At 47.4% G+C, this 19,438-nt stretch overlaps 1 protein-coding gene across 1 annotated transcript; it reads right to left on the reverse strand.

Annotated features, from left to right (window-relative positions):
* Positions 1-1,086: 1,086 nt before the first annotated feature.
* On the reverse strand, positions 1,087-6,823 carry LOC126259173 (cytokine receptor-like). The gene has a single exon (XM_049955740.1). It carries the CDS (start codon positions 6,465-6,467, stop codon positions 2,499-2,501), a length of 3,969 nt encoding a protein of 1,322 aa, XP_049811697.1. The 5' UTR covers positions 6,468-6,823; the 3' UTR covers positions 1,087-2,498.
* Positions 6,824-19,438: the final 12,615 nt, after the last annotated feature.

A 19,438-nucleotide genomic window follows, 5' to 3' on the forward strand; every position in this document is an offset into this window, starting at 1 on the left:
GACTCTGTCTCATCATAACAGCGTTCTAGTAACAGTTTTCCCACTTACCAATTATGTCCCATCAAACAAAACAAATTTTGAAGCATGCAGCATATTACTGCATGTAATTCACAACCACACATCACATAAACATTCAGAATACTATCGTCTCTGAGGAATCACCTAACTTGATGTAGATTGGGAAAATATCCTGGAAACGCCAATTTTTAGAAAATTTTTCTCCTTTATGTGTGACAGTACTGTATAAGAATAATGTTCACAACTTGGATACTAAATATTTCTAAAGAGGTCTCTGTTACTCTCAGTCAGTGTCTTAATTCGGAATGCAAAGCAAGTGCTTTAACTAAAGTGTTTCCATCGCCCACCCACAATGTAAACAGATAGCAAAATAACATAAAAAGACTGATATTCCACTCTGGCTAAACTTTGTACTGAGTAGACTGTTTTTGATTTAGAGCTGCAAAATATATACTGTAAAAGAATTGCTAACACACCTTAAGTATTTTCACTGTACATTCTTATCTGCAACTGACCAGCAAGTTGTCATGTCACTGAACTAGGCCTATGTTAAAGCCTATAAACTGCCTCTACCCACTTCATTACACTGTTTTGCAAGAGACACATGGAATATGTAACAAACAGTGTAGTTACCACCTTATTTACTGGTACCATGCAACATAAAATGTCAAATTATACAACAGAAAATTGGTTATTGATAAAACACACCATCGGTCTTATATAAACTTTTATTGATGTAACATAATTTCACTTTACAGATGACTTGTGCCATCTTGAGAAAGAAATACGCAGCAGATCATGAAGTACAGATGTTAATGAAAATAATGATTACTGAGTATATCCTGTCAGAATGTTCACATTTCCCAGCAGGTAAATCACACAAACATTGCCAGATATAGTGCATGAAGCTTATAGTTAATGACACTGAGAAATACATTTAAATTGTGTGAAACTGATGGATGACTGTAATGAAAATTAATATTGTATCAGTGACAGAAAATGTGGAAAATTTTGGTATGGCACTAAAGGAAAAGATTTATTGTTGAAGGTTGTTAGCAGTTAACACAGTTTCAAGAAACAGTAGTTTATTTTATGATGCAAACTTTGCTTTGAATAACATAATAATGGAAACTGAAAGGTGAAGGAGTTTACAACATTGACACTAACAAGAATTTTTGGCACATTTATAAATATTATATGTTTTTACTATCATATTAGAAATGGTTTCTCATAAATAGTGAGGGCTAAACAGCACAAAATATCATGGCAAGCAGTACAGGAACACAAACAAAACAGTTATCAACACTAGAAGGTACACATACGAACAACAGATGTGATCTCATGCAGCTCGAGACTTACAAAGTACTTGAGTGAGCAGACATGTGAAGGAGTGAAAGATAATGGAATATCTAATGAGCAGCTTCTGCAATTATGTCCATAATGAATTTGTAATTACTACAAAGAGCTGTCATTGCAGGTACTTTCTTTCCTTTCCTTACATTCTGCTGCAATATATGTTGTAAGATGCTGTTTGCATGGCCTGTACACAGCAAAACAACTTGGGGGGGGGGGGGGGGGGGGGAACCTTTTACATACAGCTGCAGTCACTAAATGCTTTCATCAACACTTGAAGGTACTTAGGGTCTTACTCTTATAAAAGGCTAACAGATTCAGTAATGTGATGACTTGTTGTATAATTTAATAAACACAATTCATCAGCATTTTCCAGAAAAGCATAAAACATATGCACAGAAGCTAAACCTGGGGCAATGGAACCTTAAGGAATTCAACTACAGATGGAAGACTCAAAAAAGTTAATTCAACGAAAGAAAATGGATGTTTTCTTATCGCTAGAAAAATTACTGCAGGAAAGTTAACTACCGATTTTATCACAGTCCATACTTTTACCCATCCTTGGACAGACAGCAGATACTCAATACCTGTATGAAAAGATATAAATGAGTCTGAACAGCAATTTGTAATAAAATATACATTCCTCTCGTCATTACACATAGAATTGTACCTGCTTTTCTCTCTCTCTCTCTCTCTCTCTCTCTCTCTCGCACACGCACACACACACAAATTACAGATGCAATGAAAACACATGAAACACTCAGGGGGAAACGAAGGCTTCATACCTTTCTGCTACACACAGCCCGAGAAGCGAGTCAACTGGAAAACACATTAATCCGACGTGAACAACGAAATGATATTGTTTCAGGAGGAGCTATTACGAAATATTTATTCGCCACAAAATTAACAGCCGTAGTCACCACAAGCACACAAAAACACACACACGCACAACGGTTTCACCGGGGCCACATTAGTGGTATAATGCTCAATCTGAGCAAACACTTGGACAACAATAACAACAACAACATTTCACAAACAGATCTCCTTTATAAAAGTGCTTATACAAAATATCAACGTTCGTGAGTGGAGTGGTGAGGGGGATGGAACGTCTAGAGGTGCTGTCTGCGTCAGCGGAAGGACATGAGTAGCGAGGGCGCCTCCCGCGTCTGCGCGGTTTCCGACAGGCTGACAGGTGGTGATTGCGGCCGCTCGTCTGACGAGTCCTCAGAGTTGGCCGTCCCGCTGTCCACAGAGTGCGAATCCGGCCGGCACTGCACGTAGGACAGCTTGACGTAGTCGGGGGCGGCCTCAGTCTCGGGCGCGTAGTAGGCGGGCACGTCGGCCTCCACGTCCTTGGCGGGGATGATTATTCCCGGGTCCGACGCCGCCTCCGGTCGCTGGTCTGCCCTCCTGCGCCGTCGTAGCGCCCTCATGTCGGCCATTCTCTGCCGGATGAACGGCGGCACGTCTTCCTGCGCCGGGGGCGGCGCCGGTGGAGGCGGATCGTCGCCTCGCGCCGGGAGGCTGGCGAGCGTCACGTAGCCCGGGACGGAGGCGGCGGGGGCGGCAGTCGCGACGCCGGACGCGAACGGCAGCGATACGTACCCGCCGCCAGCCGCAGCCTTGTCGACTTCGGCACCGAGGGGTTGTTGCTTCGAGCCGACCACCTCCGCCGCCTCGAGGGCGCTGAGCCAGTCGTCGACACTGCCGCTGCCGGCGAGCGGCGGCGGCTGCTTGGGGGCGGTGGATATGCTGGCGACGCTCACGTAGCCCCTGGAGGCGGCGAGCGGTGGCGGCGGCGGGGGGCTGGGCAGGTAGCCGGCGCGGCAGTAGGGCTCGCCGCCCCCGGAAGGCACGTCGCGCGCGCTGCCGCCCAGAGCGGACGCCGCCACCGCGGGGGCGGGGGCGAGACAGGCGCCGGCGAGCGCTGCCGTCAGGTCGGGGGTGCTCCAGGAGGCGGCGGCGGGGGCGGCCTTGGCGCCGGGGTAGTCGGACGAGAAGAGGCAGGAGAGCGGCCGCGTCTGGCGGCAGCGCTCGCCGTCCGCTTCGGCGCCGGAGTCGGTGGCGGAGGAGACGCGCGTGGCCGTGGTCAGCGACGACGAGGGGCAGTCGCGGTCCGAGCTGCAGCCGCTGCTGTCCCCGCTGGGGCTGCGCTGCGCGCCGCTGCCCAGCAGAGTGCAGTCGGGCTCCCCTCTCGCGTCCCCCCCGGCCTTGCCCGCGTCGCGGATGCTGTAGATCTGCCACGGCACGTTCATGTGGTAGCCGTCCTCCTTCTCCTTGTCGATCGTCAGCGGCGCCAGTCCGGGCGGCAGCTTCACCTCTATCTTGTGCGCCACATTGAACCACGCGACGAGCTTCCACATCAGGTATCCCACTATGATGAAGAACAATAGTATCGAGACCGATACCACGCACCACGTTATAATAGTCGTCATTTCGATCGGGTCGACGGAGCTGCAGTACGCCTCGGCCCATTCGCTCCACGGCCCGTAGAATGAGCGCTTCGGCCGTTGGTCGTTCACGTTCACCGCCCTGATGGCCAGCCGATAGATGCGGTTAGGGTCGCGGCACTCTGGAATCTTTATATCGGCCGTCCTGTTGGCGGCCTGCGTCGCCGTTATGTTGTACACCCTGGTCGCGTTGGCGTCGTCGGACGGCTGTACCCACACCTGGTAGTAATCCAGTTTCCCGCCAGCGTGGTCTGGCGCTTTCCACTTGAACACGATCCTAGAAAAGTTCTGCACGTGCGCTACGGGCCTCTCTATCGTACCCGGCAGCCCTATCTCGGTTCGCTTCGTGACAGGCTCTGTATAATTGGAGCATTCCAAGCTGCGCGGCATCGTACACGCCCTCACATACACATTGTACACGGTGTAACTGCTCAGGTTCCTGAGAGTCACCGATTCCTTTTCGTCGGGCCCTAACTCGACGAGATGATGGTTGTACAGGACGTCGTAATGATTGAGTTTACCATTCATAGACAGCGGAGGCACCCACGACACTGTCATGGAGTCATTTGTTACTCCCGTCACGGTCACATCCAGCGGAATGGTGGGCGCCGCTTCCAGTGTTGTAGTGTACTTGGGATTACTCGCATCACTCATTATTCCATTTGCCTCCCTCGCCACGTAAATCATGTAAGTAGTATACGGCTGCAGACTGGTAATATTCGCCTGTACAGACACGTTGTGACCGCGCACTATCAGAACCTCCTCCTCTGTCCTGCACGTCGCGTTGTGAGGCGACACTATTGGGCAGTAGTAAATATTGTACTGTGACACATTCTGCAGCCGATTCTGACACTCCATCTCGAAATGTACTTCAATATACGTGGATCCCACACTACTTATCTCGATTTCTTTCACCTTTTCCAGCCCGCTGTTAGGTCTCAATGTACATGTGGCCCAAATCATGCCGCTGCTCGAAGTGTTGGTATTCGAGGATATTGCGAATTCGTAAACTTTACCCTCGCGCACTGTAATGTTCATGGTTCGTACGTCTTTAGACACACGAGTCCAGTTCAAGAAACCGGAGCAGTGATTGGGTCCGTCGCGATCATTTTGGCACCAAAACACGGTGTAGCTGTCGATCATTCCTGCCCACTCTTTATCTGAAGGATGATTCCACGACAGCTGAATAACACCTTTCTCGTTGACGTATTTGGTAAAGCCTGTCGGTGTTGGTGGAAGTGTCTGCTTGGAAGGCACGTGGACAACTGAACTCTCCTCCGAAGGGCCCTCCTTATTCGTCGACACGATCCTGAAGGTGTAGCTGTCTGTAGTCAGCTGATCGAACTGGGCGTAACTTTTCCCAATTTTGTTCGGCTTGATATTCACCAACTTGCCATTCTGCTCCACAGACGAAACATCGTACGAGAAGTCGTCTCCATTCTCAGAGCATCTGGGAATGCGCTGCCAGTAGATGATGATGTCTCGTCGGTTCAGTCTTCCGATGATATGAAAACTGCCGCTGTCGGTCTTTGGAGGGAAAGATGGCACAGTTGGCAGCGTTTTGAATGTGTGTGATGCAGGTTCCGACCACATGTGATCGCCGGTGGCCATGGGCGACTTCAGGTACAGTCTTACGTCGTACAGCGCATTAGGATAACGCAGTCCGGTTAGTGTGTAGTTGGTGCTCATCTTCTCCAGCTGTGACGTATCAGCTGTCTCCCAGGCGTCAGACGGGTCGCACACGGACTTGTACTTTATCTTGCGATCGAGGCCGGGTGGGAACTTCTTCATGTTCATCGCGATATCCCACTGCAGAAGCGCACTGTTTGTAGTTATATCCTCGGAGACGAGGTACAGGGGCTTGGCGGGCAAGACGTGAGCAAATACGTGGAATTTTATCCGAGGAAATGTCACATTTCCGAGATCATTGCTTCCTGTGAACATAAAAGCGATGTACTGATGCGTCGGTCTGAACATCGGGTCGGTTCGTGTGTCCCAATAACAGTATCCGCTGTCCTCAGTCTCTTGTGGACATTTGTACACCCAGCGTGTCCCACGGCCGAATAGGGCGTACATTATTTTGTAACGCGTCCTCAGCGGGTTTTCGGGTGCCGTCCATGTGCAGTTCAGACTCTCCCAGTTCCAGGACAGGCACGAGAACTTGTCAACAGGCTGTGGTTTATACGCGACGACCACCTCGTTGAGGCACAGTAAGCTCTGTTTCTTGCCTCCCTGGTGCAGCCTACAGTAATACTTGCTGGACGAAACTTCGGGATGAGGCTCGAGCAGTCTCGCCGTGGTGGCATTGAGAACTTGGATGTACTCCTGGGGTAGCGGTGTGGCATTGCGGTAGAACCTAATGTCGCTGGCGTTGCGCCCTTTGGTGGCCACGAAATGAGGATCGATGAAGCAGTAAATCTCCAGAGAGCTGCCGTACTCGACAACTATCCGGCCTTTGGGGACGGTGTAACCGTGGAAGTCCAGGCCTGTCATGCATTTGCCTCCCGTCACGGAGACGTGCTGCGTCGTCGGGGCAGCAGGCGATAGCGTGGCAGCTGCGGTCGACGTCTGGGCAGACACCGGCAGCAGGAGAAGCAGGCATAGCGCGGGAGCGCTCGCCCACGCTCGGCGGTCGCAGCGGGGCATGCCGTCGCCTTAAAAACAGCTCATAGCGGCGGCAGGGCCCGCAAGCAGCCTCACATGCGCCTAGTGGGTCGCGGCCGCTTCTTCCTCCAGCGTTGCAGTGTAGTGGACTCGGCGGTAGCCGCGCAGCGGTCAGCGAGGCGTAGCTCACTGCGTGTCAAGTAGCGCTAACGCGGGACGACCGCAGCATCTGCCACCGCGCGACGAGCACTGACGAGTGTGTCCCCGCGTGACGCGTTTAATAGTCACTCACGAAATGGTCCGACGCAAGAAAAAGGTGGAGGTCGCAAATCGATATACACAACTGAGTGGCGCAACGCAACCTCCCACCGCGACTGTCTCTCGGCAACTGGCCGACTCGCAGCCAGTGACGGCGCCGGAGACGTCCGAGCCGAACCGAGGGCGCCCGAAGCTCGGCGGCCCTGGCCGAGCTCGGCGACGGCCGCTGCAGCAGAGCGCTCAGAGATTTCGCCGAACTGCGCGTTCACCGCTCGAACGGCGTCTTTTCTCCTTCAACACGCACAAGCAAACAGCGCAGCGAGCGTCTTAGAAGCGGGCTCTCAGCGTTCGCACTGCTACGGTCACACAGTACGCAGGCACGGATCTTACACCGTAAGCCGTTACTTGACACTGCTGTCATAGCACGTATGTACGTAATTTTTACCAGCTGCGTGTTACATATACAGTCAAAAACCATTCTAGGAGGAACAACGATCTGCTGCGATTAATTTTCTGGAAATTTTAAGTTTCCATGCGCTACGTTCTACCTAAATCGTTTATATTCACCTAAATTGCTTATGTTACACATATATTACATCGCACTGCGCGTGACATTTCTCGCCGTAGTTAAATGAGTTCGGTGAAACATATACATTTGGGCGGAATCTGTTTTTAAAACAGGAGGCAGACAAATTACAGTAAACGAAATTTTGAGGTGATAGAAAGTAATTTGTGTCAGATAAAACTGCCCTAAAACCCTTCTTACTAAATTGAATCAACGATGCCCAAAAACTACGTAGTTTTTCTCATAATGTAGTGTGAGTTTAATGCTAAGAGTTCGATGCCTGATACTTGATAATTCAGGGAAATCATATTTAAAAGCCTCAAAGAGCCTCTGATGAAATAAATGCTTTATTCACTACTATTTTTGATCAACAGATCGAAAAGCAACACAATATTATTTATGTTAGCCAATTACGGCGGTTGTGCTGTGGCGCCAAAACGTAAAATAATTTTTTTTTTTTTTTGACACCACAGTAAGAACATCGTACGGGGCTGACTTAAATAATTTTGTGTTACTTGCTGATCTGCTGATGGAAACTGGTAGTATATTTATTTCATCAGCTGCCCATTGTGGCTCTTAAATATGATTTCCTTCAAATATTTACAAGGCTTGGAGCACAACGAGTACAAAATACACTCCTGGAAATTGAAATAAGAACACCGTGAATTCATTGTCCCAGGAAGGGGAAACTTTATTGACACATTCCTGGGGTCAGATACATCACATGATCACACTGACAGAACCACAGGCACGTAGACACAGGCAACAGAGCATGCACAATGTCGGCACTAGTACAGTGTATATCCACCTTTCGCAGCAATGCAGGCTGCTATTCTCCCATGGAGACGATCGTAGAGATGCTGGATGTAGTCCTGTGGAACGGCTTGCCATGCCATTTCCACCTGGCGCCTCAGTTGGACCAGCGTTCGTGCTGGACGTGCAGACCGCGTGAGACGACGCTTCATCCAGTCCCAAACATGCTCAATGGGGGACAGATCCGGAGATCTTGCTGGCCAGGGTAGTTGACTTACACCATCTAGAGACGTTGGGTGGCACGGGATACATGCGGACGTGCATTGTCCTGTTGGAACAGCAAGTTCCCCTGCCGGTCTAGGAATGGTAGAACGATGGGTTCGATGACGGTTTGGATGTACCGTGCACTATTCAGTGTCCCCTCGACGATCACCAGTGGTGTACGGCCAGTGTAGGAGATCGCTCCCCATACCATGATGCCGGGTGTTGGCCCTGTGTGCCTCGGTCGTATGCAGTCCTGATTGTGGCGCTCACCTGCACGGCGCCAAACACGCATACGACCATCATTGGCACCAAGGCAGAAGCGACTCTCATCGCTGAAGACGATACGTCTCCATTCGTCCCTCCATTCACGCCTGTCGCGACACCACTGGAGGCGGGCTGCACGATGTTGGGGCGTGAGCGGAAGACGGCCTAACGGTGTGCGGGACCGTAGCCCAGCTTCATGGAGACGGTTGCGAATGGTCCTCGCCGATACCCCAGGAGCAACAGTGTCCCTAATTTGCTGGGAAGTGGCGGTGCGGTCCCCTACGGCACTGCGTAGGATCCTACGGTCTTGGCGTGCATCCGTGCGTCGCTGCGGTCCGGTCCCAGGTCGACGGGCACGTGCACCTTCCGCCGACCACTGGCGACAACATCGATGTACTGTGGAGACCTCACGCCCCCCGTTTGAGCAATTCGGCGGTACGTCCACCCGGCCTCCCGCATGCCCACTATACGCCCTCGCTCAAAGTCCGTCAACTGCACATACGGTTCACGTCCACGCTGTCGCGGCATGCTACCAGTGTTAAAGACTGCGATGGAGCTCCGTATGCCACGGCAAACTGGCTGACACTGACGGCGGCGGTGCACAAATGCTGCGCAGCTAGCGCCATTCGACGGCCAACACCGCGGTTCCTGGTGTGTCCGCTGTGCCGTGCGTGTGATCATTGCTTGTACAGCCCTCTCGCAGTGTCCGGAGCAAGTATGGTGGGTCTGACACACCGGTGTCAATGTGTTCTTTTTTCCATTTCCAGGAGTGTATGTGATAGTTTGTCGCGTCACGATCTCACAGTGTTACAATTTTTTCAGTGTAAACCCCACACTGATTTTTTTACAGTACAACCTTGACAAATACGACGAAGAATTGCACGTGAGCTCTCCAAGATAAAAAAGAGAGAAAGCATTCTAGCATGTCACTCAGACTATCTGAAAAGTTAGGAGAACAAACCGAATAGTCCGCAGCTCGTGGTCGTGAGGCTCGATTCCCGGCGGGGTCAGGGATTTTCTCTGCCTCGTGATGACTGGGTGTTGTGTGATGTCCTTAGGTTAGTTAGGTTTAAGTAGTTCTAAGTTCTAGGGGACTGATGACCGTAGATGTTAAGTCCCATAGCGCTCAGAGCCATTTGAACCATTTTAAACCGAACAAGATGGCCATTTAGGTTTTCTGTGGTATTCATACACCTCCTAAGGCAAACTGCAAGGTGGTAATTCTGGAAAGGTCTTGGACGATTCCCTTCTCCGTCTTGCAGAATTTGAACTTACGCTCTGTCTCTAATGGCAACGTTATTAACGGGACGCTAAAGCCAGATCTTCCTTTCTTTCGTCATTGGAGAGAATAAACTGTACTTTCTTCCTGTTTCCTCGCATAACTTTCCTCTAGATCACACCAGTATGGACGAATTAAGCAACATCGACAACGGACAAGTCAAATTTAAAGACTGAAATTAGAGTTATATAATTTCGATACTAAGCATAAAAAAAGGTTACTGCTGTGTTGTATTTTTCGTCATACGTTTCGAACCCGCGCACATATGGCCGGATGCCTTTTAGAGCTTGTTTGTCCCTCATTGCAATGTGTTTACAATTTAAATGTCGAGAGTTCAATGACAGGTTATATTCTGCAGACTACTGATAACGTTTCATTCCGGAACAGGTGGAGCGTTTGTTTTTTATTGGCCCCTACACTAACATATTCCGAACGCTTGCCTAGTGATGACCTGAAACTCGATAGATTTTGTAACAGATTATCGATTGGATCTAAAAGTCGTGCATCATAAATTTGTGCGATTATTATGACTGGCACTGTCACTATAAAATCTAATTTTCATTGCAAAGTCAGTGGCTCTGTATCGCCTGATATGACAACAGATTTTCATAATATAAAATACTCAATAAAAGAAACCCGACATGCAGGTAAAGATCATGAACTGAGTTCTGAAATAAAGCACATGTCGTGGATCAGGTAATAATTCTACCAGTGGTTAAGTAGTGTAGATTAGCTGCTCTCTCTCTCTCTCTCTCTCTCTCTCTCTGTGTGTGTGTGTGTGTGTGTGTGTGTGTGTGTGTGTGTTTGTGAGCAAGTGCAACATCTGAATATAATAAAAATAACATCGTATCAGGAACGCAACTTGCCACCAATTTTAAGAGTTTGGGATAAATAAGTAAGACATTAAACTTCCTATATGCACTCTACTATACGATATTGTTTCCTAGTTTGCCATAAACGTATACTTTCCGATATGTGTATTTTATCCTGGGAAAGTACTTTCAGAACAATCTGCGGTGACAGTTCGCGAACTTGGTGTTGATCGCAACTGAGGCGTCTTTGAATTCTGTAATCGCATTACATATGCTCTAACACGGGATTTGTATTTATCTTTATTCATTCCAAATGAGAAACAATATAATACAACCCGTCTACTGTTTCTTCAGTAGTGTCTTTGCTTTGTCGATGTACTTTTCTAAGTCAGAGCTTCATCATCACGGATTCAAGTCCTACGTAGGGAATTCCCTTGGGATTTCAGCGTGGAAAAACGCAATTGCTACGCCGCACAACATGTAAGTTATTTATTGTCTTCGTTCTGCTGAAATACCCATGCTATAAATGATGTTTCTGAAACCTGAAATCAGCAAAATTCTAAGTTGCACTATAACTATCGACGATAAGTCTCTAAGTATTCCACTGTAATTCTGTAGCGTATTATAATATATTCCACGACAGTTTCGCAAATTGTAATTTAAGAAGATACTGTACTTCTAGCATGTTGATATCGTAATGAAGTTCTCTACATAGCAACGGAAGCTCTGGCGATGAATCTATGCCATAGAAACGCAAGTCCAGATAGTAAAGACGCTATTGAAAAGACAATAGACTGATAGGTTTACTAAGCCTTCTGTTGACTTAACTGTCTCGTTTTCTACAGGAGATTCATTATGGATACTGGTATGCTTCCAGTTTTGCTGTTACGTGTACTCTCTACCTGTACACGTCCTAATCTTCGTTATACACGTGTTCCCGGCAAGAGATACACGAGGGCGTGCTGAAAAGTAATGCCTTCGAATTTTTTATGTGAAAACTCTTAAAGCTTTTTAAATAAAACAAACGTTATTAACATTCTACATCTTCACTCTTCATGTCTACCTTGTCAGCCCTCTGCCGCTAGAGTGCGTCGAATCGTAGCTTGTAACACGGCGTTGTAAAACATAACTATGTCGGTCCGTGAGAAACAGCGTGTTGTAATTGAGTTTCGAATTCGAAGAGTTCATCCACACATGGAGTACCATCTACTTCGGCATGACAAGAGCGCTTCAACGTTTGAAACTATCCCTTGGGTCCACTGGCATCGATTAGACCTCCACGCAATACCGACTTGGCCCCACCCGATTTTCGTCTGTTTCCAAATTTTAAAGAACTCAATCGCGGACTTCACTTTGATAGGGATGAGGCGGTGAAAGCAGAGGTGAGGTTGTCGCTCCGTTAACAAAATCAAATAATGTGCAGTAACGGTGTCAACGGACTGGTGTCTTGTTGGGGAGTGAGTTCGTCGCCAGGGTGACTAAGTTGCGAAGTAAATGTGTAGACATGAAGAACAGAGATGTAGAACATTAACACCGTTTGATTTATTTAAAGAAGCTTTAAGAATTTTCACATAAAGGATTCGGAGGCATTACTTTTCAGAATGTCCTTGTAAGAAGGTAGTTGTGTGGTCGAACGAACAGTCTTCGTCAAACACAGGTTCTCTAAATTACACGAGATGTACGAGGCGTGTTTTTTTTAAGTAAGTACCGTTTCGAAATTAAAAAAAAGACGTGCTAAGATATCTCAATAATCTTTTTTTTACATAAAAGCCTGTACCTTAGTCTACTTTTCTACATAATTTACGTCAATATTGAGGCACTTGTCATAACGTTGTACCAGTTTTTGAATACCCTCCTCACAGAAGTCTGCCGCCTGACTTGTTAACCACTGCATCACCACTGTTTTGACCTCGTCATCGTCTTGAAGGCGCTTACCGCCCAGGTGTTTCTTCAAGTGCAGGAACAGATGGTAGTCACTGGGCCGGGGCTGCACGGAGAATGATCTAGAGTTTCCTATCTAAAATATGTGATGAGATATTTGGTCTGATTCGCCACATGCGGACGGGCATTGTCTTGCAGCAAAACGATGCCCTTGATCAACTTACATGGACTGTTGCTTTGATTCTGATGTGACGTAGTCCACCCATGTTTCATCGCCCGTAACAATTTCGCTTAAGAAATCATCACCGTCGTTGTGGTACCGCTCAAGAAAAGTCAATGCACTGTCTAAACGTTTGGTTTTGTGCAGATCTGTCAACATTTTCGGTACCCAACGTGTGCACAGTTTTCGGTAATTCAAGTTCAAAAATAGCTCTGAGCACTATGGGACTCAACTGCTGTGGTCATTAGTCCCCTAGAACTTAGAACTAGTTAAACCTAACTAACCTAAGGACATCACACACATCCATGCCCGAGGCAGGATTCGAACCTGCGACCGTAGCGGTCTCGCGGTTCCAGACTGCAGCGCCAGAACCGCGCGGCCACTTCGGCCGGCCGGTAATTCAAGTGCCCGGTCACAATGCCATACAAAACACTACGAGAAACATTAGGAAAGTCATCCCATAAGGAGGAAATCGTAAAGCGTCTGTTTTCTCTCACCTTATTGTTCACTTCCTGCACCAAACTTTCATTAACGACCGAAGGACGCCCACTCCGTTGTTCATCATGCACATTTGTGCGGCCCTCTTTAAATGCTCTCACCCACTTTCTTACCATTCCATCACTCATAATGTTTTCTCCGTAAACTGCACAGATCTCACGATGATTATCGATCACTTTTAGGCCTTTAGCACTAAGAAATCTTGTAACAGCCCGTACTTCACAGTCAGCGGGACTCAAATCGGTGGCATCTTAAACACTCAGTACACAACGTAAACAAGGAAGAATCAGACTGTAATGGGGTCAGTGTGTGGATTAAGGTACAGACTTTCATGTAAAAATAAAATTATTGAGTTATCTTAGCACGTCTTTTTTTAATTTCAAAACGGTACTTACTTAAAAAAACACGCCTCGTACGTCGCCATTCTTCCCAGGATTCCCATTTAAGTTTTCCGAGTATTTCTGCTACCATTTCGTATGGGCTGTACCTCTTCATGTAACGATCCTTTCAGTGCGTCTTAGAATTCATTCGATATCTACTGCCATTCCTACTTCATATGAACTCCAAACGCTGGAACACAGTCGTCAGGACTAACTTCTTGGCCGGCCGAAGTGGCCGTGCGGTTAAAGGCGCTGCAGTCTGGAACCGCGAGACCGCTACGGTCGCAGGTTCGAATCCTGCCTCGGGCATGGATGTTTGTGATGTCCTTAGGTTAGTTATGTTTAACTAGTTCTAAGTTCTAGGGGACTAATGACCTCAGCAGTTGAGTCCCATAGTGCTCAGAGCCATTTGAACCATTTGAGCCACTAACTTCTTGTATACGTTCTCATTTACAGACGCAGCGCACTTTCGAGAACTCTTCCAACAAACCTAAGTCTTCCGTTGGCCTTGTCTGATACTGCTTTTACGTGATCATCCTATTTCATATACCCTTTTATTTTCGCCTCTGAAAACTTGTAACGATGTGACGTTCTCAAGGTACTCACCACTTAATCTTTTTCTCTTGCCTTGTTACGAGCATTATCTTATATTTATCTACCTTTAAGAATAGTTGCTACTTGTTACACCTATTGGAAATTTTGTGTAGGTGTACCAGTATTTATTATGAGCATCCAACCACAATACTTTCCTGTGGACAATAGCACCGGCAGCGAGCGATCTTACATTGCTGTCGATCCTACCTGAAAAACCGTTAATACACTGACAGAACATTAGAGGTCCGCCGGCCGTTGTGGCCGAGCGGTTCTAGGCACTTTTGTCCGGAACCGCGCTGCTGCTACAGTCGCAGGTTCGAATCCTGCCTCGGGCATGGATGTGTGTGGTGTCCTTAGGCTAGCTAGGTTTAAGTAGTCCTAACTCTAGGGGACTGATGACCTCCAACGTTAAGTCCCATAGTGCTCAGAGCCATTTGAACCATTAGAGGTCCTGTTACGTTTACTTGGACACATTGTGTGTTTCGTTTATGCGGAACATTCGGCTTCTAGTAGAATATTTTTATTATACGCTCAACATGCCAGTCTCCTCTTCGTCAAAGACCAAACGCACTGATGCAGTTTTCCACTTTAGGTCGTACAAGTATTTTGTGAGCATCCTCTTCGATACAGAAACCTTGAACCCTGAAACACGCCAATTAATCTAAGACTGTCACTTGATTCACTACGCGGACGAGGAAGAGGAGAAGCAGTAGAAGGAAGATCGGTAATATTCTTGCCTTAAGCTATCTATGGATGCAGTGGAAAATGTAAATATTTATGGACGAACGGGGATACGCCCCACAGCCCTCCAGTGTCTTGTTGCTGAGCCACCTCACTTGATTTACCACACGTTGTCGGCAAGCGATACATAGCCTCTGGAACAAAGTTCAATTTTGAGGTCGTACTGCAAGATTTAGAAACTCTCGAAGAGGCATATCGGAAGATAAGAGCGTGTGTCGTCATAGAAGAAGAATTTTTTGTGCTTCTTGGTACATTAGTCTTTCACGTATAGCATGTCACGAGCATTGACGCATCATGCACTGTGTTCCCGTCAAAGGGGGAAAAAATTTAACAGCACGTAGAGGATGCTCCACTGAACAATTAAATGTAGGGAACATGTGGTCGGAGAAGCAGGTTAAGGAGATAATAGGAATAAATTCACATTACTGTGTACTTTTTATTTACATTAGTTACAGTTGACTCCAAATACCTTCACTGACACAATGAATGTACCATTTGTAGTCTACCTTGCAGAATGTGCTGAAACGGACGGCCATCAACCTCAATGCAAGCATGACATTGGTGAACAAGATTCTGACGTACCCTCACAAATATCCCTGGTGTGTTTCGAACCACATCAAAGGCAGTATAATTCTGGCAGCTAATTCCACCTCCATATCTACAGGGGTCTCATACACATGTGACTTTAGATACCCCCATAGCAAATAATCAAGGGGATTCAGGTCTGGTGACACCGCAGGCCACGGAACAGTACCTCCCCTTCCAATCCAGCGACCAAGGAATACAGCATTGACATGGTTGCGGACATGCATGCAGTGTACCATCATGTATCAACATCCTATCACTAACAGCGATGGGTACGTTCTCCAACAACTCTGGTAGAACTCTTTGCACGAACCTCAAGTGGCCATTCAGACGGCCAGGTACACTTCCTAGTAATCAGGTTCGTCCTGCTTGTTTCCTTGCAGGGAATAAAGAATATACATGTAAATAAACAGCAAAGTATGTGTAAACTTGTACGCATGTTGGTTGTAAATAAGCTGGAAGACAGTAATGCTAGACAAAGCGGTAGACAAGTTTATTCCTGTATCTCCTTAAGCTGGCTTCTCTGACCGCAGGTTCCCTCAGATTGTCCAGTGGGACATTCTGTACGTCCCGTTACGGTTTTGCACGTTCTTACAGAAACATCCTGTATAAACCAGCGAGGAGATTAGTGTGAATATAACTTGCGAAATTCAAATGGTTCAAATGGCTCTGAGCACTATGGGACTTAATATCTGAGGTCATCAGTCCCCAAGACTTACAACTACTTAAACCCAACTAACCTAAGGACATCACACACATCCATGCCCGAGGCAGGATTCGAACCTGTGACCGTAGCAGCAGCGCGGTTCCAGACTGAAGCGCCTAGAACCGCTCGGTCACAACGGCCGGCTTATAACTTGCACTTTTACTTTGTATGTATATACGCATGTTTTAAACCGGGGGCCTAGGAATGAAGCCGGCCGGGGTGGCCGAGCGGTTCTAGGCGCTACAGTCTGGAACCGTGCTACCGCTACGGTCGCAGGTTCGAATCCTGCCTCGGGCATGGATGTGTGTGATGTCCTTAGGTTAGTTAGGTTTAAGTAGTTCTAAGTTCTAGGGGACTGATGACGCCGCACGGGATTAGCCGAGCGGTCTACGGCGCTGCAGTCATGGACTGTGCGGCTGGTCCCGGCGGAGGCTCGAGTCCTCCCTGGGGCATGGATGTGTGTGTGTTGGTCCTTAGGATAATTTAGCTTAAGTAGTGTGTAAGCTTAGGGACTGATGACCTTAGCAGTCCCATAAGATTTCACACACATTTGAACATTTGATGGTTCAAATGGCTCTGAGCACTATGGGACTCAACTGCTGAGGTCATTAGTCCCCTAGAACTTAGAACTAGTTAAACCTAACTAACCTAAGGACATCACAAACATCCATGCCCGAGGCAGGATTCGAACCTGCGACCGTAGCGGCCTTGCGGCTCCAGACTGCAGCGCCTTTTAACCGCACGGCCACTTCGGCCGGCTGAACATTTGAATTTGGACTGATGACCTCACAAGTTAGTCCCACAGTGCTCAGAGCCATTTGAACCATTTGTACCTAGAAACGACAGAGAGGCTTCGTCCCGCCATAGCCCTCAGTGGTTCACAACCCCACAACAGGCCACAGCAGTCCACCTACCCCACCACCGCCCCTCACCGAACCCAAGGTTATTGTGCGGTTCGGCCCTCAGTGGAAACCCCCACTCTGGAACGTCTCATAGCAGACGAGTGTAACCCCAAATGTTTGCGTGCTAGAATAATTATGGTGTACGCGTGTGTGGAAACGGTGTTTGCACAGCAATCGCCGACACAGCGTAGCTGATGCGGAATTAGCGGAACCAGCCTGTATTCGCCAAGGTAGATGGAATACCTTCTTAAAAACCATACACATTCTGGCTGGCACACCGGACCTCGACACTAAGAGGCCGGGCGGATTCGTGCCGGGGACCGGCACGCCTTCCCGCTTGGGTAGCAGCCACTTCGAACGCGCGGCTTGCTGCGCGGGCTTTCTTTTACTTTACTGAACTTCTCCCAAAAATTCTCTCTCTCTCTCTCATACACACACACACACACACACACACACACACACACACACACACACATACACACACACGCGCGCGAGCGCACACACACGCGCGCGCGCACACACACACACACACACACACACATACATCACAAGAAATGATACACAGAAGTACTCGACGATGCCTTTTAGCTACACTGTCTAAAGGGTCGTCCTAAGAAATACCAAATTAAGGTATTTGCTCTCTCAGTATTTGATCTGTTTACACATGCTTTTAGGTTATCCATGTCTGCACAACGCAATCGCGATCCTTAAATAGGTGTATTTGTTCTCTGTTTTCTGTGTAGATCAGCCTGAAGGTGCCTAAAGAAGGTGAAACGCGTAGCTGATAAATAAAAAAACTAAAATTGCAACCAAGACTGTTTTCAACTAATATGACTAAACACCAGTTTGCTGATTCATGCCACAGATGGATTGGAAGAATTTCTAAAGTACTCACTTCCTCATATTTTGCATGCTTTCGTAGTTACATGGCAATGCTAGTTTTGTAACACGTTTCAACTGCACCGTACTCTCCTAAGTCGTTCATCAACAGGGGTGTGCTGTCTTTGACGAGAATAACCGGTTTCTTAGCGACTATATAGTCGACGGCTGGTTGGTTGCTGAATCTGTTGTCCGACCGTACAAGTTTCGCATGTCGAGGTCTAGCCTGGCTGGCGTACGAAATATAAACTCTCGCACAGCAACGAAAAATACTTTATTGCTTATACAGGAAGGAAATTACTGAGACTTACCAGCTTTGGAGAAGTTTCAGAAAAGTAGAATCTTCTCTTGAGTAACAACACGAAACATTCTATTTAGTTCGTAACCAACCAAGTAAAGTAATATACGAGGGTCACTCCAAATGAAAGGCACACTATTTTTCTTAAAATTCATCTTTTATTCTACAGGTCTGAAAATTTTACATTGTATAGATACATCCTTTAGGAACAATATTTTCATTTCTCCACATACTTTCCATCTCTGTCAACTGCCTTACGACATCTTGGAACCAGCGCCTGTATACCCGCATGGTAAAATTCTGGACCAATCGGTTGGAGCCACTGTTTGGCAGCGTGCACAAGGGAGTCATCATCTTCAAACATTGTTCCACGAAGAGAGTCTTTCAGTCTCCCAAAGAGATGATAGTCACATGGAGCCAGGTCAGGACTGTAAGGCGGGTGTCTCAGTGTTGTACATCCGAGTTTTGTGATCGCTTCCATGGTTTTTTTACTGACATGTGGCCGTGCATTGTCGTGGAACAGCAAAACATCCTGCTTTTGCCGATATGGTCGAACACGACTCAGTCGAGCTTGAAGTTTCTTCAGTGTCGTCACATATGCATCAGAATTTATGGTGGTTCCACTTGGCAAGATGTCCACAAGCAAGAGTCCTTCGGAATCGAGAAACACCGTAGCCACAACTTTTCCAGCTGAAGGTGTGGTTTAGAATTTTTTTTTCTTTGGTGAATGTGCATGATGCCACTCCACTGATTGCCTATTCGTCTCTGGTGAAAAATGATGGAGCCATGTTTCATCACCTGTCACAATTCTTCCAAGAAATTCATCTCCACCATTCTCGTACTGTTCCAAAAGTTCGCTGCATACCGTTTTTCTTGTTTCTTTGTGAGCCACTGTCAACATCCTGGAACCCACCTGGCACAAACCTTTTTTAACGCCAACACTTTCAGCATTTTGCAAACACTTCCTTCCCCTATCCCAATGTAGCGTGACAATTTGTTCACTGTGATGCGTCTGTCAGCAGTCACCAATTCGTTAACTCTCTGCACAATCCTCAATATTGCCGTGCCCACTTTCATCACATAACCTACTTGTCCACCGACTAACTGTACTGCGATTAACAGCAACACCTCCAT

This window comes from Schistocerca nitens, chromosome 5 (assembly GCF_023898315.1).
Source record: "Schistocerca nitens isolate TAMUIC-IGC-003100 chromosome 5, iqSchNite1.1, whole genome shotgun sequence".
Lineage (NCBI taxonomy): Eukaryota > Metazoa > Arthropoda > Insecta > Orthoptera > Acrididae > Schistocerca > Schistocerca nitens.

Bases quoted from the DNA above. Each gene is read 5' to 3' on its own strand.
- LOC126259173 (XM_049955740.1), bottom strand. From the start codon at position 6,467: ATGCCCCGCTGCGACCGCCGAGCGTGGGCGAGCGCTCCCGCGCTATGC.